The sequence below is a fragment of the Schistocerca piceifrons genome, chromosome 2 (genome assembly GCF_021461385.2).
Source record: "Schistocerca piceifrons isolate TAMUIC-IGC-003096 chromosome 2, iqSchPice1.1, whole genome shotgun sequence".
Classification (NCBI taxonomy): domain Eukaryota; kingdom Metazoa; phylum Arthropoda; class Insecta; order Orthoptera; family Acrididae; genus Schistocerca; species Schistocerca piceifrons.
This window is the reverse complement of record NC_060139.1, coordinates 1,023,653,405-1,023,678,108: the sequence shown is the minus strand read 5'-3', so window position 1 is coordinate 1,023,678,108 and position 24,704 is coordinate 1,023,653,405. Positions and strand designations below refer to the sequence as shown.

General features: G+C 39.3%; 1 protein-coding gene across 1 annotated transcript in view; it reads right to left on the bottom strand.

Annotated features, from left to right (window-relative positions):
* The window catches only part of LOC124776326 (V-type proton ATPase subunit H), a 74,448-nt gene that overhangs the window by 21,798 nt on the left and 27,946 nt on the right, over positions 1-24,704 (bottom strand). Inside the window, 6 exon segments of the mRNA XM_047251264.1 lie at positions 8,037-8,215; positions 16,771-16,855; positions 16,940-17,145; positions 18,266-18,370; positions 19,807-20,025; positions 20,116-20,305. Of these exon segments, the coding sequence (XP_047107220.1) occupies positions 8,037-8,215; positions 16,771-16,855; positions 16,940-17,145; positions 18,266-18,370; positions 19,807-20,025; positions 20,116-20,305 (984 nt within the window).

Below are 24,704 nucleotides of genomic sequence, written 5' to 3'. Positions count from 1 at the left end.
AAATATCTCACGAAATAAGCATAAAACAAAAAACTACAAAGAACAAAACTCATCTAGCTTGTAGGGGGAAACCAGATGGCACTGACGTAGGTCAAACAGATATCAACTGCATTTTTTAAAATAGGAACCCCCATTTTTTATTACATATTCGTGTAGTACGTAAAGAAATATGAATGTTTTAGTTGGACTACTTTTTTCGCTTTGTGATAGATGGCGCTGTAATAGTCACAAACGTATAACTATGTGGTATCACATAACATTCAGCCAGTGCGGACAGTACTTGCTTCGTGATACATTACACGTGCTAAAATGGACCGTTTACCAATTGCAGACAAGGTCGATATTGTGTTGATGTATGGCTATTGTGATCAAAATGCCCAATGGGCGTATGCTATGTATGCTGCTTGGTATCCTGGACGACGACATCATCCTAGTGTCCGGACCGTTCGCCTGATAGTTACATTATTTAAGGAAACAGGAAGTGTTCAGCCACATAATGAAATGTCAACCACAACCTGCAACAAATGATGATGCCCAAGTAGGTGTTTTAGCTGCTGTCGCAGCTAATCTGCACATCAGTGGCAGACAAATTGTGTGAGAATCGGGAATCTCAAAAACGTCGGTGTTGAGAATGCTACATCAACATCGATTGCACCCGTACCATATTTCTATGCACCAGGAATTGCATGGTGACAACTTTGAATGTCGTGTACAGTTGAGCCACTGGCCACAAGAGAAATTACGGGATGATGACAGATTTTTTGCATGCGTTCTATTTAGTGACGAAGCGTCATTCACCAACAATGGTAATGTAAACCAGCATAGTATGCACTATTGGGCAACAGAAAATCTACAATGATTGCAACAAGTGGAACATCAGCGATCTTGGCAGGTTAATGTATGGTGCGGCATTATGGGAGGAAGGATAATTGGCCCCCATTTTATCGATGGCAATCTAAATGGTGCAATGTATGCTGATTTCCTACGTAATGTTCTACCGATGTTACTACAAGATGTTTCACTGCATGACAGAATGGCGATGTACTTCCAACATGATGGGTGTCCGGCACATAGCTTGTGTGCGGTTGAAGCGGTACTGAGTAGCGTATTTCATGACAGGTGGATTGGTCGTCGAAGCACCATATCATGGCCCGCACATTCACCTGATCTGACGTCCCCGGATTTCTTTCTGTGGGGAAAGTTGAAAGATATTTGCTATTGTGATCCACCGACAACGCCTGACAACATGCATCAGCGCACTGTCAATGCATGTGCGAACATTACGGAAGGCGAACTACTCACTGTTGAGAGAAATGTCGTTACACGTATAGCCAAATGCAATGAGGTTGACAGACATCATTTTGAGCATTTATTGCATTAATGTGGTATTTACAGGTAATCACGCTGTAACACCATGCGTTCTCAGAAATGATAAGTTCACAAAGGTACATGTATCACATTGGAACAACCAAAATAAAATGGTAAAACGTACCTACATTCTGTATTTTAATTTTAAAAACCTACCTGTTTACAACTGTTCATCTAGAATTGTGAGCCATATGTTTGTGACTATTACAGTGCCATCTATCACAAAGTGAAAAAAGTGGTCCAACTGAAACATTCATATTTCTTTACATACTATATGAATAAGTAATAAAAAATGGTGGTTCCTATTTTAAAAAAAACGCAGTTGATATCCGTTTGACCTATGACAGCGCCAACTAGAGGGCCAACCTTAGCGCCATCTGCTTTCCCCTTCAAGCTAGACAAGTTTCATTCTTTGTAGTTTTTTCGTTTGACGCTTATTTCGTGAGATATTTGGCCCGGTCACAATCAATGGACCACCCTGTATACAGTTACAGAACATTCGTGGTTACCTCTAGAATGTACTCGAACTGAATACAGAAACTAAAATTTTACAGTTCAGGTGAGTTTCGAACTCACGACCCTCCATGCAACAGTCTAGTATCATAACCACTACACCACGGTGACTGTGCTACTCAACTTCCTCTGCGGCATTGCTCCTTCCTTAAGAGAACAGCGTCTTGGTGTTACATTCTCCTAGTCCGGGAACGAGTTATTGGTCCTGCATGCTCTGACCCCCGATGACTGATGTTCGCCCTGGTGGTGATCTTAGAACTTCCTTTGGCACTATGTTCTTCGTCACCTTTCTGCTTGTTGCCTGTCGCTGGAGCTTCGAATTTACCCTGGGTTGCAGGATCCTTAGAGTGCTTCGTTTGAAGGACGTGGACCATATCTCTGATCTTTCGTCGTCTTGTGTTGAGGTTGAAATCTTCAACTTCATAAGTAACATCAGACAACTGTTTTACAACCTTATTAGGTCCAAAGTAGCGCCTGAGGAGTTTCTCAGAGAGACCAAACTTCTGAACAGGAGCGAAGATCCAGATGAGGTCACCAGGCTGGTAGACAACAGGGCGGTGGCTCGCGTAATACCTTCGTCGATCGTTTTCTTGAGCCTGCAGCGTGCAGAGTCGAGCTAACTGCCGAACTTCCTCAGCTCTGGTTAACACCTGGCTGATGTAGTCATCCACATCATCAGGATGTAACGGATACAGTTTCCATCGTCATAGTTGCCTCACACCTATGCACCAGGAAAAATGGCGTAAATCCTGTGGTGTCCTGTTTGGCGGTGTTGTAGGCAAACATCACGAAAGGTAGCACCTCATCCCAGTTACTCTGCTCAACATTGACAAGTACTGACAGTAGGTCACCCAAGATCTTATTAATGCATTCAGTACGCACGTTATTTTGCGGATGGTAGGCAGTTGTCATGTGGTTAGTAATGTTACACCAACGGTTTATCTCTGTCACAAGATGCTATTGAAAAATTTTGCCTCGATCCGTAATTAACGACCTTGGGGCACCGTGTTTTAATACAATGTCTTCCACGATGAATTTGGTTACCTCGGATGCTTTGGCTGTTTTTACAGTTTTTGTAATGGCATAGTGTGTTAGATAATCAGTGCAAACAATAATCCATCTATTGCCACTAGCAGAAGTTGGAAATCATCCAACGAGTCAATCCCGATATGCTGGAAAGACATTTTGACTGGTGGAATTGGTATGAGTCAGCCTAGTGGTTTCTGAGGAACTGCCTTTCTCCTCTGGCACTCTCGACAGTGCAACACACAGTGATGGACACTCCTAAATAAACATGGCCAGAAAAATCTCTTGCGGATCCTATCGTATGTCTTAATAAATCCTTAATATTCGGCCTCTGATGTGTCATGGAATTTCTGTAGAACATTTAAACGCTTGTGTTTAGGAATCACTGGTAGCCACCTCTTTCCAAACAGATCAAAGTTTTTCTTCCAAAGTAATCCATTAACTACCTTAAATAGTCCTTTCAAATCCTCTGACCGATTTAAGGCATGCATAATTTGAGATATCTTGGCGTCCTCCTCCTGCTCAGCAGAAAGATCCTGAGTGCAGTGAGGCAGTCACTATCTTCATCAGTCTTGATGGTCTTGCGTGGGGTTTCCTGGGAGACAGTCAGCATATTGGTGTTTTCTTCCACTTTTGTACACTATGGTAATGTCATACTCCTGAAGACGTAGTACCCACCTGCCTAGTCATCCTGTTGGATCCTTAAGACCTGTCAACCAACAAAATGAATGATGGTCTGTAACAACTGTGAATGGCATACATAGAGATACTGTCGAAATTTGCACATGGCCCAGATCACAGCAAGATAGTCTCTTTCTGTAGTTGAGTAGTTTGCCTCAGCTTTCGTAAGTGTCTTATAAGCATTGGCTGTAACCTTCTCTTTTCCATCCGAAATTTGCACCAGAACAGCACCAATCCCATACCCACTGGAATGTGTGTGTAGTTCTGTAGATGCTCTCTCATCACAAAGACCATACAGGGTCAGTTGTCAAGAGCTTTTCGCAGCACATCGAAAGAATCTTGTTGAGCACCACCCAAGATAAAGTTAGCATCAGCTTTTAACAACTCTTGGAGTGGCCTGGCTTTGATACAAAAGTCTTTGATAAACAACAGTAATAAGAATATAACCTGAGGAAGCTTCTCACATCTCTAATACTTTCAGGAACAGGAAATTCCAGTATAGGTTTCACCTTTCTGGGTCTGGCCGCACATCTTCGTTTAACACACGGTGTCCAAGAATTTTGATTTCTTTTGCTCCAAAGACACACTTTCTTGGATTAAGTTTCAGTCCGTCTTGTTGCAAACACTTAAGAACAGCCCTCAGTCTTTTTATATGTTCATCCAATGTCTCCGAGAACACTATAATGTCATCTAAATAAAAAGGACACATCGTCCACTTCAGGTGACTTAGAAGATTATCCATCATCCGTACAAAAGTTGCTGGTGCATTACACAAACCAAATGGCATTACCTTAAATTCGTACAGACCCTCAAGGGTGATGAATGCAGTTTTCTCAAGATCAGCCTCATCTACTTCGATTTGCAGTATCCTGAGTACATGTCCATGGTTGAGAAAAACTTAGCCCCCTTCAGTCAATCTAGTGTATCATCAATTCGTGGAAGGGGGTAAACATCCTTTTTGGTTATCTTACTAAGCTTCCTGTAATCAACACAAAAGTGTCAACTGCCATCCTTCTTCCTGACAAGAACCACCGGTGATGACCATGGGCTCTGCGAAGGCTAAATGATGTCATTCATCATCATTTTCTCTACCTCCTCGCGATTTATTCGACGTTCTGTTGCTGACACACAGTATGCTCTCTGGCTTATTGGTTGATGGTATCCAGTGTTAATCTGGTGCTTCACAGTTGATTTGTCTAATTTGCTCTTCACCTGTGGATTGAAGCATTCAGAGGACTCTTGAAGAATGGCAAGTAGCTTCTTCTGTTGTTCCTTAGTGAGATCTGGTGATAGTCGAGCTAGAAGATCTCGTTTCGTAGTGATAGCGCCAATTTCACCCACAGACTTGGCATGGGAGGTTTCTATGACGATCAGCTATTAGGCGATTACATACTGGTGGTTATCCTGGGTCCTCCAGACGTCAGTCTTCCTTTCCAACAGGTTCCTCATGCAGTATTGTAGGAACGTAACTTCACCTGGGTCTCGACTTTTTCACTGTTTTTAAGGGAAATGAAGGACGAGACATTGGGTTCAATGTCTGTTCCATTTCCTCCCTTATGACCTCTTGAAGCGTCTCGGTTTTTCGCTCGCTGTGCAATCCAAGTGCCTTCTGAACTTCCTCCCTCACTATCTGACACAGAACACTTGTGAAGTCAGTTCCTTCCTCCATCACAGACATCGATACCACGTTTGGAAGCTGTTCAAACTTCTTGCATGTAATTCTTCTTCAATACATTGTCTTAATATACTGGCACCCTTTTATGAAGTCGTCTGCTGCCGAAACCTCCTTCAGGAGTAGGGCTTGATACATGTCCTCAGCAACACCCTTCATGAGATGTGCAACCTTATCTTCCTCCTCCATTCTAGGATCCACTATTTTACACAGCTCCAAGATGTCTTGAATGTAGGGTGCTGTAGTTTCTCCTGGACGCTGTGCCCTGCACTTTAATTTATCTTCAGCCTTGCACTTCTGTCATCGTGTGTCGCCGAAATACTTGCACAGTTCTGCCTGGAATACTTCCCAGCTTGAGAACTTCTCGTCGCTGTCCTTATACCATTGCTTGGCAGTGCCCTCCAAGTTGAAAAATACATTAGCCAAACACATGGTGTTATCACATTTGTTAAATTTAGCTATATGCTCATATACCTTCAGCCACTTGTTTGGATCTTGGCCATTGTCGTCATTGAACCCGGAAGAATGTCTCATGTGGTGGCACACAGTTGCTGTCATCATAATGTCCTCTTGTTCTTCTGTCTCTGATCGATTGAGATCTGTTGAATATGGCTCGAACTCGGGTTTTTCGCCATGTAAACAGCGGCTCTGTCGTGGCCTGATGGGAGCCCCTGTGTCATCGGTGATGTGGGCTTTCACAAGTTCCAACACCTGATGCCTCCACCAGAATAATGTCACATAGAAGAAGGTGTAATTAGGTAAATGACGAACACTAACTTCACTTAACATACGTTTATTCAGCACTCGCACATACAAGAGTGCGGAGTAAACTGCATCCTGCCAGAACACATACAGTATATTGCAGTTACAGAACATTCCAGTACAATGATTCTTGACATTTGTGGATACTTCTAGAATGTACTCGAACCAAGTCAAGAACTTAAAATTTTACAGTTCAGGTGAGTTTTGTACTCACGAATTTCCAAGCAACAGTCTAGTATCGTAACCACTACGCCATGGTGACTGTGCTACTCAGCTTCTTCTGTGACAATATGTAACAACATATCCACAGAAAAATAGCATAAATTATCATTGATGTAATAAACCAGTGGATGAGTGTTTACATTTAAAGCAGCAGAAGGAAACAACTTGTTGTATGGTAAAAGAAAAAAAGGAGTAGACATGAGCCCAGTAAAACCATTACGATGATACAACTGTGCATCGATGGCTCCCAGACAGCAGTGAAGTTCAGAGGATCCATATCCCCCACCTTTCCAAGTAAAACAGGCTTACGACAGGGAGACGCTCTTTCATGTGTCCTCTTCAACCTTGCATTACAGAAAATGGTTCAGGAGAGTAATTTACATCTATACAATGGTCTCCAATTCAAACACAGTGAAGTAAAACCCCTGGCTTATATGCAGATGATATAGTGTTGCTGAGTGAAACTGAAGAACTGAAAGACATGTACAGATCTCTCAGGCAGAGTGCCAGCAAAATTGGGCTTTTGATTAACCAAGAGAAAACTGAATATATGGAAATAGGTTGAGTCATAAACCCAAATCCTTACTTTGAAATTGACCAACATTCTAAATTCAGAAAAGTTCTCCAGTTTAAATACCTTGGATCACGTTTCAACAGTAAAAATATCATAACAATGGATATAAATGAAAGAATAGCCTCAGGGTCAAGATGTCTGTACTCACTAATCAACCCACTCAAAAGTAAGGCTTTGTCAATCACCACAAAGATGAAGATATACAACACTATTATCTGCCCCATAGTACTGTTCAGAAAGCTGGACACTTACAAAGAATGATAGAGAAAAACTGAATGTTTTTGAAAGAAAAGTAATGAGAAAAATCTGGGGACCTGTGTTGGAGAATGGTGTATGGAGAATTCGAAAGAACAATGAAATTTATCAGTTAATGAAGCAACCCACTATCATCCAGAAATTAAAAAGTAGGAGACTGTAATGGGCTGGACATGTGGCCAGAATGGAAAACAACAGAATCACCAAGAAAGCATTTGAAGGAACTCTCCAAGCAACAAGACCATTGGGCCGACCTCGTACAAGGTGGAAAGATGACATAGAGAAGGACATCACAGCATTAGGAATTTCCACAGGGTGGAGAGAGGCTGCGAGAGATAGAAGGCGGTGGAAGCAGATCGTTGATGCAGCGCATGGTCTACAGGGCCTGTGATCGCTGAGGAGAGAGAGAGAGAGAGAGAGAGAGAGAGAGAGAGAGAGAGAGAGAGAGAGAGAGAGAGAGAGAGAGAGGGGGGCGATCCGGAGTGCTTGTGGCAAACCTAATAGAGTTCTTCTAGCAGAATGTATCTAGAACAGAAAAGGATTCGTTCAAAAGCTAGCAAAGTTTTCAGTCTTGTTTACTTGCCTGTTGGCGACTTGACACTGCTACTATTCTTGTAATTTGATTTAGTAGCAACCGTTTCCTTCCTTTCCTGACTTGTCATACCATTTCATCAAACTTATAGAACAAATTTCTGAGTTGCGGACGTTTGCCTGATCAAACACTTGGTCAAAGGCATGGTACTTGTTTACTAGTGCACAATGTCTAAAAAAGTCACCAATTCTATTTTGATGAGGATGGGAGTAACAGTGGCTTTGCTGCAGGAATGATGAAACGTGTTTGGAATAGTACAGAAAATGTAAGCCAGAAAGAACAGTTCAAGATTTGAACAGCTTAGTGCAAAATACAGCCAAATCACTTTATTAGTAGCTAAAAATTCAAATAAATGCTGTATGCCATCTCACCTCAGATCTTGCACAGATGCTTGAAGCTTCTCGTTGAGGAATTCAATGTCAGAAACTATATCTTCGTCATCAAGTTTTCTTTGTTCCAGGATACTCAACTGCTTAAGCACTTTACACTGTACCATAGCAATACAATGTTCCTTTGAAACTTGGCTGTCTTCTGGCGTTTCAATAAGATTCTACGATCAGAAATAAAACACAATACAAATATGACAAAATGAGACCATAAAGGACATTTAATGGAAGTGGAATGTTAACATTACACCAAATATAAAAATTGATTTATGGTAATAAGACGCATTGACAACAGGAACTTCACGAAACCTCACCTCATTTGGGAGCAATAAACAGATACATAGATATTAGGTTGGTGCATTAATCTGTAGTATTCTTGTTTTGCATGCTGGTGTCCCGGATTTATTTGAAGTTCACTGTTGCTAATTGAATGTACATATTGTAATTTTGTAATTCAGGGATAGTGAGTGGGGCTATCGACTCAAGAAAATTGAGTTTCAAGTGGAGAAATCTGAACATTTATGACATATTCTTCTGTTTGAGTTCAATAGAGGGATGACACAAGCCAGAAATATTTGCGCCTTGTCTGGGGATAATGCAATTGGACAGAGCACAGTAAGAAAATGGTGTTCTCGTTTTCAGGAGGATCATTTTGACATTAGTGACCCTCCACATTCAGGTAGACCTTCAGGGTTCAATGAAATACCTTAATCCTCACTGATCCACTTCAGTGTACTTGAGAACTACCAAATGTGGTGAACTGTGATAATTCCACCAACGTGCGACATCTGCATGCAATGGGGAAGGTTCAAAAATCAGGTGTATGGGTATCGCATACTCTAAGCCAAAATCACAAAAATGAGCAGGTGGCTCATCAATTGGCTCATGAACAACACTAACCATTCCTGTCATGTATCATTACTGGTGATGAGAAATGGTGTCTTTTATGCTAACATAAGGAAATGAAAGGAATGGTTGAGTTCAAATAAAGCAGCAGCTCTCTGCATGGAGACCTGTGCACATCCACAAAAGACAATGTCGCATCTGGTGGAATAGCGACCGTGTGGTGTACTAAGAATTGGTTCCCCGAGGTGTAACCATCACTGCTGACAATTACTGCCAACAACTGAGACATCTCGCATACGCAATCCAAAAACAACGAGCAGGAAGATTGCGTGAAGTGCTACTCTACTCCACGATAATGTCTGCCTGCATTCTGCTAGACTGACGAGAAACAGTATAAAGGTATTGTGTTGGGAAGTCATTCCACAGCCACCTTACTCACCTAATCTTGTACCCTCAGATTTTCAACTTTCTTGCTGTCTAACAACCTCCGAGGAACTTCCTTTCTGGATGAAAATGTGCTCCAAACATGGCTCAACGAGTTCTTTGTCTCAAAAGCAAGTGATTTCTAGAGTTACAGAAGAAGTTACCCCAGCATTGGCAGACTGCTATAGATAGTGAAGGAGGATATATTATTGGTGACTTAAGTCTCTGTTATGTGTATCTGTTGTGTTTATTAAACTTTTGGAAAAACTCCAAGCTGAAAAAACTTTTGGTTCTGCTCTGTGTTCTGCTCACTATCTGCAGTTTCATAGTTTATATATAAAGTTTGTTTCTTGATCACCAAACAGCATATTTATTACTGAAGTTTGTCAATATTGGAAAATAATATGCATTTAACAGAAATAGGTCAATGATGGAAACAAAAGAAATTGCTGTGAGGACAAGTCACAAAAGAAGAAGAGTAGAAATGAGCTTCCACACTTGAGGTGTATTACTACTAGCAGGTGAATCTTGTGTACCCACAAAGATGAGCCAGAATTTGATGGACTTATTTGAATTCCATCCAGCATTAGTATCTAATTATGCTTCCTGAACTTGTCACAGCTAAGGTCTTCATACACTTTTTTTCTGCAGCAAGCTGCAGCCTTTTTTTTTTTTTTTTTTTTTTCTTCCCACTTCCTCCAGCCCACTCCAGGAAACTAATTTTGTTTGTGCAAATTTTTCCACACCAAGTGGCAACTACGCATTTTGTTAAAACCTATTAACCACTACAAGCAAAACTGTAACAATTGTTGTTCACATAACTGTTGTACACCGCTGTTAAGGATGAGCTAAATAAAGGAATATAACATATTAACAATTCGGTGGAAATGAATGAAGCTGTGGGAGCATGTTGATAGAGGTCTCCCAGTCGTGCACTGAAACATGGATGTTATATGGTGTAAGGGTAATGCGATTATAGTGCCAAATGGGGCCAGACTCGCAACACAAGGCAACTAAAGAAATGGGGAAGACAGGCATGTCAATCCATGAGTAGTTACAGAATGCTGTGGCGGTTGTCTCCAATTCAGCAGGGCCCAGTAACAACATCTGGATGACTTCACATGGTGAAGATTTATTGGGAAACTGGAAGAAAGTTGAAATGTGAAGAGTGTACACAAGGAATTTGGTACTGCTCACAGCATTGTTTCATGTGCATGGGGAGTTTCCAAACCAAGGGCACTGCTGCCCGAAGGAGAGGAGGTGGTCAACCACTGACAACTACAGCATCAAATGCCCACCACATTGTGCAACAGGTAAGAAGGGACCCACGTACAACAGGGGGTGCAACTGTGACCACATTTAACAGGACTGCAAGGCACATAATCTCAGGCTCCACAGTGGGATGGTGACCGCATAGGAGTGGTCTCTCTGCATGATGACCAGTATGTTGTGTACCACGAACAACCGCATATTGCTGGCATCATTTGTGATGGTGCCAAGAGCAAACAGACTGGTCCAACAAAGAGTGGGACTCAGTCTGGGTAATGTTTCTGGACTAGCCTCATATGGCAAGAGGCGAGAACATGTACTGCACCTCGGAACAATGTCGCACTTCATCATTTTGGTGGTCCAGGTGTTATGGAGTGGGGAGGCATAAAGGTGCATAGTTATACCCACATTCAAATCTTTGAGCATGGTACACCCACTGGTCATTGCTATTGTGACCAGTACTCTTTTCCCGTGCGCATCTTTTCAGGGGTGTATTTGGCCCCAACTTAATTTTTATGAATGATAACGCATAACTGCATTGAACTGAGCAGGTGGAGGAGATCTTGGAATGAGAGGCGAATGGGCTGGCTTGCCCATTGCCCAACTTAAATCCCATCGAACACATGTGGGATGTACTGATGAGACATACTGCAGCACATCTGCACACACTATACTGTGGAAGTTTTTTCTATGAATGGCCCAATTTTCAACGAGCTTTGATACTTGACAGTGAAACACCACACAAAAGTTACTTCCATCTTTAAGTTTTGCACACTAATATGTAAGTGGACTCTGCCTCACTTTGCTAAGATTTTATGTAACAATGGCAGAGAGTACATCATAGTTGTCGTCTATCCAGAGATTGTTTTGAACAACACAGTGCTTTACTAGGCATGGTCCTGTTGGAGGCATTATGCCATTGCCTTCCTCCGACATGTAAACTGGCTTACCTGCCATTTATAGGGGAACCTGCAATTTCACAAGGATTCCACAAAGGCTGTGTTCACAGTGACACCGAAATGGTCGTCAGATGCTGTTGCGAGCGATCACCTGATAACATCAGCTGACAGTTTGATCATGGCGTGTCTGATCTCCTCTGTCAGTTTTCAATAGAGTCACAGAGGTTAGTTTGGGTTAGGTTAAAATCTATTCTAGCCACGAAGTAGGTTAGATTTTAACCTCTGAGGGTGGGATGGATACCATGACACTTCGGTATTTAGAGACAAATGCTGCGAAGGAGCGTTTGCTATTAAAAATATGCCAAATGCATGTGACTGAGCTATATCTGTCTCGAAAACAATGTGGTGAGTACACTGTGTTCTGTCCTCAGTTGTTGGAATTACCAAATAACTTTTGCAAATATATATCACTGATTAGTGTCAAAAGTGGCTGCCACCTTCGAAGCTAGCATGTCATATTTGATGCTTTTCATATTTATGTTTGTGTGTATTATGCAAATATGTAGTTTCAATGATACATCGCATAAGAGATCTCACCAAAACACACAACTTTGGTGTAAAAAGGTTTTGCCAATGCGGTTATGAGCACATTATGGTTAACTTATGTGGTGAAAGCAAATGTGTCTACTATATGATGCATTGGTAAAATCTGTGTACGAGTAAGCACATATAATTTACTTAATGAAAGGTGATTTATGACTTCACAGCAGTCCACTTTATCCTAAAAGTGCTGGAAAATTCAGTGCTCTGTAAACACTTGTCCAGTGCACCTGAGAAAGGAAGCAACAAGGTTTCTGGTGGCAGTATTATTTCAGGTTGAGCAAAGCTGGAGTGCACATGTGGGTTTTTTAGGTTAGAGAATTCCCTCCCTAGGCCCGACAAGACGCCTCCTGAGACACGGCAGGGTAGGAGTAGGCAAAATGCAACAGGAAATAACAATATTAATGTGCTAATAGTAAACTGCAGGAGCGTCTATAGAAAGGTCCCAGAACTGCTCTCATTAATAAACGGTCACAACGCCCATATAGTACTAGGGACAGAAAGTTGGCTGAAACCAGACGTAAACAGTAATGAAATCCTAAACTCAGATTGGAATGTATACCCTAGAGACAGGCTGGACAGTGAAGGGGGAGGCGTGTTTATAGCGATAAGAAGTGCAATAGTATCTAAGGAAATTGACGGAGATCCGAAATGTGAAATAATTTGGGTGAAGGTCATGGCTAAAGCAGGCTCAGACATGGTAATTGGATGCCTCTATAGGACCCCTGGCTCAGCAGCTGTTGTGGCTGAGCACCTGAAGGATAATTTGGAAAATATTTCAAGCAGATTTCCCCACCATGTTATAGTTCTGGGTGGAGATTTTAATTTGCCGGATATAGACTGGGAGACTCAAACGTTCATAACAGGTGGCAGGGACAAAGAATCCAGTGAAATTTTTTTAAGTGCTTTATCTGAAAACTACCTTGAGCAGTTAAACAGAGAACCGACTCGTGGCGATAACATATTAGACCTTCTGGTGACAAACAGACCCGAACTATTTGAAACAGTTAACGCAGAACAGGGAATCATCGATCATAAAGCGGTTACTGCTTTGATGATTTCAGCCATAAATAGCAATATTAAAAAAGGTAGGAAGATTTTTCTGTTTAGCAAAAGTGACAAAAAGCAGATTACGGAGTACCTGATGGCTCAACACAAAAGTTTTGTCTCAAGTACAGATAGTGTTGAGGATCAGTGGACAAAGTTCAAAACCATTGCACAATATGCGTTAGATGAGTATGTGCCAAGCAAGATTGTAAGAGATGGAAAAGAGTCACCGTGGTACAACAACCGAGTTAGGAAACTGCTGCGGAAGCAAAGGGAACTTCACAGCAAACATAAACATAGCCAAAGCCTTGCAGACAAACAAAAATTACGCGAAGCGAAATGTAGTGTGAGGAGGGCTATGGGAGAGGTGTTCAATGAATTCGAAAGTAAAGTTCTATGTGCTGACTTGGCAGAAAATCCTAAGAAATTTTGGTCTTATGTCAAAGCGGTAGGTGGATCAAAACAAAATGTCCAGACACTCTGTGACCAAAATTGTACTGAAACAGAGGATGACAGACTAAAGGCCAAATACTAAATGTCTTTTTCCAAAGCTGTTTCACAGAGGAAGACTGCACTGTAGTTCCTTCTCTAGATTGTCGCACAGATGACAAAATGGTAGATATCGAAATAGACGACAGAGGGATAGAGAAACAATTAAAATCGCTCAAAAGAGGAAAGGCTGCTGGACCTGATGGGATACCAGTTCGATTTTACACAGAGTACGCGAAGGAACTTGCCCCCCTTCATGCAGCGGAGTACCGTAGGTCTCTAGAAGAGCGTAGCGTTCCTAAGGATTGGAAAAGGGCACAGGTCATTCCCGTTTTCAAGAAGGGACGTCTAACAGATGTGCAGAACTATGGACCTATATCTCTAACGTCGATCAGTTGTAGAATTTTGGAACACGTATTATGTTCGAGTATAATGACTTCTGGAGACTAGAAATCTACTCTGTAGGAATCAGCATGGGTTTCGAAAAAGACAGTCGTGTGAAACCCAGCTCGCGCTATTCGTCCATGAGACTCAGAGGGCCATAGACACGGGTTCACAGGTAGATGCCGTGTTTCTTGACTTCCGCAAGGCGTTCGATACAGTTCCCCACAGTCGTTTAATGAACAAAGTAAGAGCATATGGACTATCAGACCAATTGTGTGACTGGATTGAAGAGTTCCTAGATAACAGAACGTAGCATGTCATTCTCAATGGAGAGAAGTCTTCCGAAGTAAGAGTGATTTCAGGTGTGCCGCAGGGGAGTGTCATAGGACCGTTGCTATTCACAGTATACATAAATGACCTTGTGGATGACATCGGAAGTTCAATGAGGCTTTTTGCAGATGATGCTGTGGTGTATTGAGAGATTGTAACAATGGAAAATTGTACTGAAATGCAGGAGGATCTGCAGCGAATTGACACATGGTGCATGGAATGGCAATTGAATCTCAATGTAGACAAGTGTAATGTGCTGCGAATACATAGAAAGATAGATCCCTTATCATTTAGCTACAAAATAGCGGGTCAGCAGCTGGAAGCAGTTAATTCCATAAATTATATGGGAGTACGCATTAGGAGTGATTTAAAATGGAATGATCATATAAAGTTGATCGTCGGTAAAGCAGATTCCAGACTGAGATTCATTGGAAGAATCCTAAGGAAATGAAATCCGAAAACAAAGGAAGTAGGTTACAGTACGCTTGTTCGCCCACTGCTTGAATACTGCTCAGCAGTGTGGGATCGGTACCAGATAGGGTTGATAGAAGAGATAGAGAAGATCCAACGGAGAGCAGCGCACTTTGTTACAGGATCATTTAGTAATCGCGAAAGCGTTACGGAGACTCTGCAGGAGAGACGCTCAGTAGCTCGGTATGGGCTTTTGTTAAAAGTTTCGAGAACATACATTCACCGAAGAGTCAAGCAGTATATTGCTCCCTCCTACATATATCTCGCGAAGAGACCATGAGGATAAAATCAGAGAGATTAGAGCCCACACAGAAGTATACCGACAATCCTTTTTTCCACGAACAATACGATACTGGAATAGAAGGGAGAACCAATAGAGGTACTCAGGGTACCCTCCGCCACACACCGTCAGGTGGCTTGTGGAGTATGGATGTAGATGTAGATGAAGCTTTTAATAGAGGAAATCAACTGCATTGCAGTGTCTTTTAGTGCATCTGCAAGAAGCATAGCTCCAAAATTCGGTACAGAATAAATTTAATATTTTGTATTATTTGAGGTAAAACAATGGAAATATAATCTCTTACATTAATCTTTAAACTAACTTAAACAGCATTCAACACATCATACAAAACTCTGATATTGTACTTTTTCAAAATGTGGTATAGGCCTTGAATATTGAAAAGATGTAATTGTCAGATGTCAAATATCTAAATATCACTTCTAGTTTTACTTGAGCCAGAACTGCATTTATAATGTGAGTACTGGATTTTTTTTTAATAGTGCTCAAATCACACTTTTGCTCAAAATTAGTTTTTGTTATTTGGAAGTTTTCCATGTATGCTTCTTTGGCTTTACATTCTCGAAATGATTTTTGGTCACCTTGAAAAGCAAGATTACATACACTCTTGTGTTGCTAAATTTATTTGAAGTTGTGCAGTCATACATAAATTAACCTTCAATGACTATCATTCAGTATACATGTGAAGGACAAACAAAGTTTAGAATAAGGTACCGACCGGTACTGTCAACATCTAAAGCACTGGACAATGGAAATACATATACTGCATTTGCAAAGTACTTCATGTAACAGAATCTCCACCTTACTGGTATGAAAATGCCAATAAGGACTAAAAATAATTTGTAGACAGCTAATGTCAACATACCACAACCCAAAAAACATCCACTACAGTAATATCTAGATTAAGATACGCCATGCTTCACACTTTAACGCATTATTTCTTGAGGTTATAATTTCCACCTAAAATTTTCAATGAAGATTTTGCCCACTTGTGGCTTACAATGAACAAGCAGTTTCAGTCCACAGATTCCAAACTCTATCCCGATTGTGATGCCACAAAGTCCTTTCTCATAGTCCATGTTTCACGTTGTGCTGGCCCATATGAGCATAGAAAATAAACTGATATGAATTTCACTGACCGTTGTCTGAAATCTGTAAATTCATGTAATGAGATCAGCTGCACTTTGACCACACACATAGTGGCCTACTGATTAAAAAAGAGCAGATGTCTTAAGCCAATGTTGGTTGTTGGTGGAATCCACTGACACCAGTGCCACTATGAACGCAACCTAAGCCACCGAGCCAGATGAGCGCATCATACGAGAAACAAATAGTTTCCAGAAAAGAGAAGGAGGAGGATAGAGGTGCAAACACACTAAAGTTTTAAGTCAGGCCTTCAATATGTATCTCAAGGGCTCACTTACTTAAGAGCACTGCCCAAACAGGCAAGAATCAGCTTCAGATTTTGGGCTGAAACACAGCTGTGTTTTGTCATTAAATAATATGCTTTCTTTGGTCTTGGGTTTTGATGACCCACGTCATATGCCATAGCTTGCCTTCACAGTTGGTCACAAGTTTGTAAACTTGTAAATGTTTATGAGTTCATAATCTGTAAACGTTATGAGTATGGTAATACATGGCCACGATAAAATAACATCCTTACCCTGAATACAGCCAGTATAATTCTTGTGACTTTTTCCTTTACTGAGTCACTCAGTATATCAGCCAAAATAGGAATTACATTGAATCTGTAAAAACAATTAGAAAGACATAATTAAAAATGTTTCTGAAAAAAATCCCAAGTAATGAGAAAAGTCAAGAGAGTAACTTACTTATTCATTTTTTCAGCAAGTAGTGGATTGAAAGTAAGTACCCATAGACAAAAGATGAGTTGGTACTGGACTTGAAAGTTTACTCTTCCTTGGAGCACATCAATAAGAGTAGAAATGCCATCCACAGACACAAATGCAAATCTGTACTCATCAATACGTAACATCATTTGTAGACAGCGAGCAACTGACTGCATATACTCATTGTTCTACAAAAAAAGTTTTTATACAAAAATATTTCATTTTCTGAATTATCATAAACTTGAACACTTTATAAAGCCAAGTATAACGAATGAAGTTACTATTTTGGTGCAATAAGGAGAAAAAATGGGAAACTAATGATGTTGAAGGCTTGGGACTCAAGATTTACAATAAAATATGCTAAGGTGATACAGTAATGGATAACATTAGCCATTTAAAACTCAAATTCAAGAAAGAACAGAACACACAGGGAGGAGAGAAAAACAAAGAACAATTTCAGTGTAAAAAATGAAAATAAATAAATAAAAATCAGGAAACAAGAATTTTTAACTGCTTTGACAGAAACCCCAAAACATCAATGTTGTGGATTAAAAAAAAGTGAAAGCAGACCTGAGGGAAATGGAAATAATGGAGGAAGGAATAGGAGAAAGATTCAGAGCAAAAGTCAAAGGTTTCAAGGGCTTCCAGGAGAAAATAAAAGAAAAGACAGGTGCAATATGGACAGAAGAAAGAAGAGAAAAACATAGAAAGATTGAAAAATAACTGGAAAGACACAGAGGAGAAAAGAAAGAATACATATCTTATTTCATGTGTAGGCCAAACCAATAAAAGAAAAATCATGTCACTCACTATATGCATTTTGTAGATTCTTTCTTGTGTGTGGTTCTCTCTTGAATCTGGTCTCTGTATGGCTAATTTGATCATTTTTTGATAAAAATATATTGTTTAACTTTAAATGATGACAGTGGCCATTACATATTACTGTAAATACTACTTTGTCAATGGTATCAAAATCTTAGACCTTATGTAAATTTTCATCTTGTATAGAAAATCAAAACCTATTAGCTGCATCGTTTAATAATTAAAGTTTACCCAATTTACTTGCTGAACATAATAATACATGGTACATCCATACCAATGATTCTGATATGTTTCACTATCTGTTAATAAGATCATGCAAATAATATGGTTTTTATATGTATTACTTTATATGATTTCTGCATTTTTGTATGAAATAAAAATGTGAGTTGTTTCAAGTTTACATACAGAAGACCTGATCAGTGCAACAGGCAGAAGTTGTTACTGATTGTGTGTCTGAAGCCTGCAGCTGAAATGAACAAAACAAACCCGAATTTCCTCAGGATGCTCAGCTGTCGAAACAGGAGCAGTGCCAGATGAAGATTCCTCTGCTGCAGGTGTCGCATGCAAAGTCGCATCCTTTAGCGCTTCACTCTACAAAAATATAACTGCAGTCAAGCTCAAATTCTTCATGCCAGTTATTAGTGTATGGATTTTCTGAAGCAGACAGTTGACTAAGAGCCCAGCTAATGCCAGCTGTTAGTTGAGAGAGAATGAAGAACGATGAAAGACCAGGTAAGTTTGCACAAGCCATCATACCAAAATAATTTTAAACTGCTGAAGCAGAATTAGACTTGACAGGAAATACCACCATCATGTTTTAGTTGAAGTCCACATACAGAGAGTGTAGAACAACAAAGAATTGCAGAAATACTATATCAAACATAGTACTCGTATTTCTTTAATCCATAGCCACAGACTCTGTAACTGTACAAACAAACTGACTAAAAAGCACTATTTTCAGGCGCAAAGCGATGAGGAAAGAAAACAGTAATAACATTTGTTTCATATTAAATGTAATGTGTTAGTATCCATCTGAACAATGCACAAAAAGCAGCACTATACAAAAGGAGTAAATATCACACACTTTTCCACTGAACTACAGGCTGATATAAGAAAGTATTTGATTAAGGTTGTCAAAATAATTTAATTTTGAGATTAATAATTCTGAACAAAAAATAAATTTTCAATGTCAGAATCAGAATCAAAACAAGACAAAAAAACTAATTTAGGTTGTTAATATGTAGCCACAAGTAACATAAATGAACACAAAAACATATTACAGTTTTATTATTTCATTGCATTACAAAGTCACTTAAATTTGAGCATTGAAACAGTGCATTCACATTTTAAATACTGAATTAGATTCTTAATTTGAAGTCATGAAAATGAGGATGAAGTTCACACAACTTTTAAGAGTAATAACACAATTTACTGTTCTCATCCAAAATATCTTAAAATCTTCATATGGTTTAATACTTCAGCTATCACCTGTATAGTGATTTTGATGTCCCAAGCAATATTCTCTCTCAAATCTACATATTTCAATGCAATTTTATGAACAATATTTAACTTCAGCTTATTATTTTTATCAGTGTAAGAGAAATTTCAAGCAGATCTAGTAAATTCTTGACAGATGTACTTGTTGGTTTGCACCTTAATGATATTGGGAGATGTATGTTTTCATTGTATATAAAAAAATATCTATTCAATTTTTCTGCAGTTTTTAGACAACTTAGCTACAGCTGAGTGTAGTGGAATGAACTTTGTTTGACATTGGCAGTTTGCAACATTTGGTTTTTATCTTTAACTGTAGCTTGCATCTGAGCTCCACTTTCCCCTCAAGCTAAACCCCCAACCCCTTTTCCAGTACACCATACTACAATATACCTACAGTGAAATCTGATTACAAAAAACTTAAATGGAATCAAATCAAATTTCTATAACTGTTGTGAAATAAAAAAGTAACATAAGAAACACTAACAGTGAAGAGAGTAGAAGTACAGATCCATAAACTAAAGAATACTTACATTCTGTTTTAGCTGGTCCTTCAACCATGCAAGGTAGAACTGCAAGTCAGACTTGTCCATTAAGTCTTGGCTCCAGCAAGCAATCTTTGCTATAATTCTTGATGTCATATTTACTATGAAACCATCAGGTCTGTTGAGAAGATTCAGGAAAGGCCCCCAAACTGATTCCTTCTTTTTGGCACAATGCTCATGGAATATTTCAACACGTTTTCGATCTTCCTGCATAAACAAAATACATTAATTGCATTTCCTCATTCTTGTTGGTGGCTTATGTGGTAAGTGCTGATTACATGAAATTTGTTCACATACCTGCAACATGTCATCAATCATTATTAAAATATACTGAATTGTCTGATCTTTTGACACATGCCCCAGGAGGTTCAAAAATGTCTTGGCAGCCTGATTCCTATTGTCTTTCAGTAGCTTCTCACGAGCTTGAGCATCAGCATTATCAAATGCCACTATAAAACTATAGTCCTCTTGAGAAATCATTTGTGATCTAGAAACAACAAAAAATAGTACCCTTATAAAACAATAATGTGTGGAAAAATAATATTTCCATGGAAGCATAACTCACTTAAATGACATTAAATGTGTTAATTGACCATTACAGAACCTGAATAACCCAAACAAGTATTTAATGTGAGATCACTAATGGATTTGCAGAAAGCAAAGGCGCTGGTGTTTTTTTTTGTGTAGGATTCGAATATTGTCTTATAATTTTGGTCATACTATGACAAGGCAAACAGACATACACTGAGGCAATGTGCATGTTGGTAGATTTAATTCAGCTTAATATTAAGCTTTTTTCCTCAACTTGGTTGTGCATCTAACAGGATACAATTCACAATACTGATTTGGGGAAAATCCACACATTTGCATTATACCAGTTGAGAGTGCTCTTTTTAACAGCAAAAATGAAAGGCGGTATCATACATTGCAATAACCTGACAATTAATTGGGAAAATTACAGTTCTGTTAGTGGTGGGCATGACATGACATCCTGAGAACCTTTACTAAATGCCTTCTCTGAAAACCACATAGAACAGATAGTCAGGAACACCACTCATGACGGAAATATATTGGATCTAATGGCAACAAACTGACCTAACCTCTTTAAGGATGTCCATATCAAAACTGATATCAGTGACCATTACAGCATTGTGGCAACAATGCTTACCAAAGTACAAAGGACAACTAAAACAAGCAGAAAGATATATATGTTCAGTAAACTAGATAAAAAATTTAGTAGTGTCATACCTCAATGAGGAACTTTAAACTTTCAGAACAAGGCAGGAGTATGTTGAAAAGCTCTGATTCAAGTTTAAAAGAATAGTTGACCATGCACCGGATAGATATGTACACACTAGAATAGTTCATAATGGGAGGGAATGTCCATGGTATACAGTCACTGTAAGGAAGCTTCTAAAGAGAGATTACTGAATAATAGATGTAAAACGAGGTGTAGGGCTACAGACAGAGAAATTCTGAATGAAACACATTTGGCTGTCAAGGAAGCAATGTGTGATACCTTCAATGACTACCATGGCATAATATTGTCAAGTGACATTTCACAGAACCAAAAGAAATTCTGGTCCTATGTAATGGCTGTTATGGGCACCAAAGTTAGTGCCCAGTCTCTAATGAATGAGACAGAAAATTTAATCCTCATACCACTGAAAAGATGAATAAAATAAGTATTAGTGTCAGTTGTGTTGAGAAACAGCTGAAATCATCAAAATTGAACCAAGCTCCAGGCCCCAGTGGAATCCTTGTCAGATTCTATACTGAATTTGCAGTTGATATAGCCCCTCTTCTAACTATAATCTATTATAGATCCCTCAAACAAAACACTGTGTCCAGTTCTTGGAAAAAGGCACAGGTCACACCCGTCAACAAGAAGGGTAGTAGAACTGATTCATGAAACTACTGTCCAGTATCCTTGACATCAATTTGTTGTAGAATTTTAGAACATATCCTGAGCTGAAATGTAATGAGGGATCTTGAACAGAACGACCTCCTCAATGCTAACCAGCGTGGATTTCAAAAACACTGAACATATGAAACCCAACTCACATTTTTCTCACATGACACATGGCAATCTGGCAGATGATGTAGTTCTTGATATTAGAAAAACATTTGACTCAGTACCACACCTGTACTTATTGCCAAAAGTACGATCATATGGGGTACCAAGGGAAATTTATGACTGGATTGAGGACCTTTTGGTAGGGAGGAAGCAACATGTTATTTTGGATGGAGAGTCATTGTCAGATGTAGAAGTAACTCTGGGCGTGCCCCAGGGAAGTGTGTTGGGACCCTTGCTGTTCATGTTGTATATTAATAACCTTGAGAAAACTATTAACAGTAAAATCAGGCTTTCTGCAGATGATGCACTTATCTATAATAATAATGATGATGATGATGATGTTTGGCTTGTAGGGCACTCAACTGCGAGGTCACATCAGCGCCCGCAGTTATCTATAATCAAGTACTATCTGAAAGAAGCTGCTTAAATATTCAGTCAGATCTCGATAAGATTTCGAAGTGGTGCGGAGATTGGCAACTTGCTCTCAATGTTCAGAAATGTCAAATTGTGACCCCCATAAAATGAAAAAAAATGTATTATCCTATGACTATAATGTCAATAAGTCACTGTTGAAATTGGCCATCTCATACAAATACGTAAGTGTAACACTTTGTAGGTGTATGAAACGGAATGATCACATAGGTTCAGTCGTGGGTAAAGCAGGTAGTAGATTTCAGTTTATTGGTACAATACCAGCGAAGTGTAATCAATCTACAAAGGAGATTGCTTACAAATCACTTGTGCAACCAGTTCTAGAATACTGCTCAAGTGTGTGGGACCCATACCACATAGGCCTAACATGGGATATTAAACGTATACAGAGAAGGGCAGCATGAATTGTCACAGGTTTATTTAATCCTTGCGAGAGTGTCACAAAGATACTGAAGGAACTGAACTGGAAGACTCTTTTAAGATAGCCGTAAACTATCCTGAGAAAGTCTGTTAATAAAGTTTCAAGAACTGGCTTTAAATGATGACTCTAGGAATATACTGTGACCGCATATGTGAATGGAACAGGAAGAAACCCTAATAACAGGTACAATGGGCCATAGCCTCTGCCATGCACCTCATGGTGGTCTGCAGAGTATAGATGGAGATACATAATATTTTTATGTTCATCACTTAAAAGAGATCATGGGAGAAAGCTATACACATCCACAATCTATAAAAAGTATGCCCTGTATGAGAGCAAGATATCATAAGAGCACACGTATGCTGAAGGTTTTTAATGCCCAAGCCCAATTCAGATGCTGTTATGAGTTCTCTCAATGACAAGTACACAAATGAAGTATTCCTGTTGCAAGCCCAATCCATGAGGTCATTAAAGACTAACACAAGCTCAGACTGGCCAAGGATGGACACAGCAACATGCCACATATTTTTCAAAGGAACTATCTTGGGATTTTGATTCGTTTATCATGTTCTAATACCAAGCATGCTTCATTTCCTGCTTACTTTGCTTGCTCCAAATTTCTGTGATTGCAAAAGCATTATTATGAGATCAGGAGATCCATGAGTAGATTTACTGTTGATAAATATCACATGTCCCACATATGCAATGTATTAAAAGTTCTAGAAGACAATGTGTGTCATCATCCACCTTCCATCACTGATTCAAATGAAAATACCTGCTGATTATGCCTCCATGATCTCCATATTGCATACCATGAGCCAGAGGATGTTGATACATTTAAGGCATACTATCTGTCAACATTTTTTAAAAGCGTGTCGAAGACTACAATCATGAGCTTCCAATAAAGAAATTGTGGCCAAAGTTAAACATTAACGTGGAAGTTGCACAACTAAAAATACTTGGAATGATGTGCGAAAGACATATGGAGAAAACTTGCTGATTCTGCATCAGAGTAAAAAAACTGGAAACAGACATTGCCAGTTCAGCTGAAGAGACAGTGAGTATGACAACAGTGAGTATTATGATGATGATGATGATGATGATGATGATGATGACAGTGTAGGTTCTACACTCTCATTTTGCAGTTCTGAACAATCAAGATTTGATGGCTATTGTGGAGAGCAATAAGAAGGAAGAAACTGAGGTTAAGGAAGAAACTGAGGTCAAGGAAGTTCAACCCATATGAAAGATGACAACTAAGGCGATGGCAAATGTCTTCAAAATGTGCTGCATGGCAGTTTTTGAAGACAGTGATCCAGAAGAGGAGAGAAATTAAGTGTAAATTGAGGTTGAACATGTTCTTAAAACACTACAAGAACTTGCATGAGCTCAAATTGAAGAAAAATCAATGATCAATAATCTATTATTTTGTTTCCATGGTTCTTGGGTGTACTGCCAAATCCTATTGTTGAAAGTCAACAATATTTCACCAGAGAAGCATTATGCCATTATCAAGTGGTGCTCAATCATCATCATCTGATGATGCCAGGAGAGCTGTCTGCCAAAATATTGTGGTGTTTCGATAATCGAATTTGGCAGTACAACTGAGCATCATGGAAGCAGCATATAATCTTGGAAAGTTTGAGATCATATATCTAATAATTTGTTTGAGAATGATTTTATACTGTAAGAGTGAACCACATCAACTGCAACTGCTGAGTCTACTCTGAAAATAATCACAGAAACTGTGTTGAACACAGCATCACAAAAATCTTCTGAAGACTAGAAGCTATTTAAATTTCAAAATTTGAAATACAAAAACTTTATAAGGTTATTATATTGTACATGTCGAGTGTTTGTTTCTTGTTTCATCAATTACATTTGATGTTTTTATTTTCTTCTGTATTTAATTTAGTTGCAGGAAAAAAATACTGGTTGTTTTTAGTTGACATACTG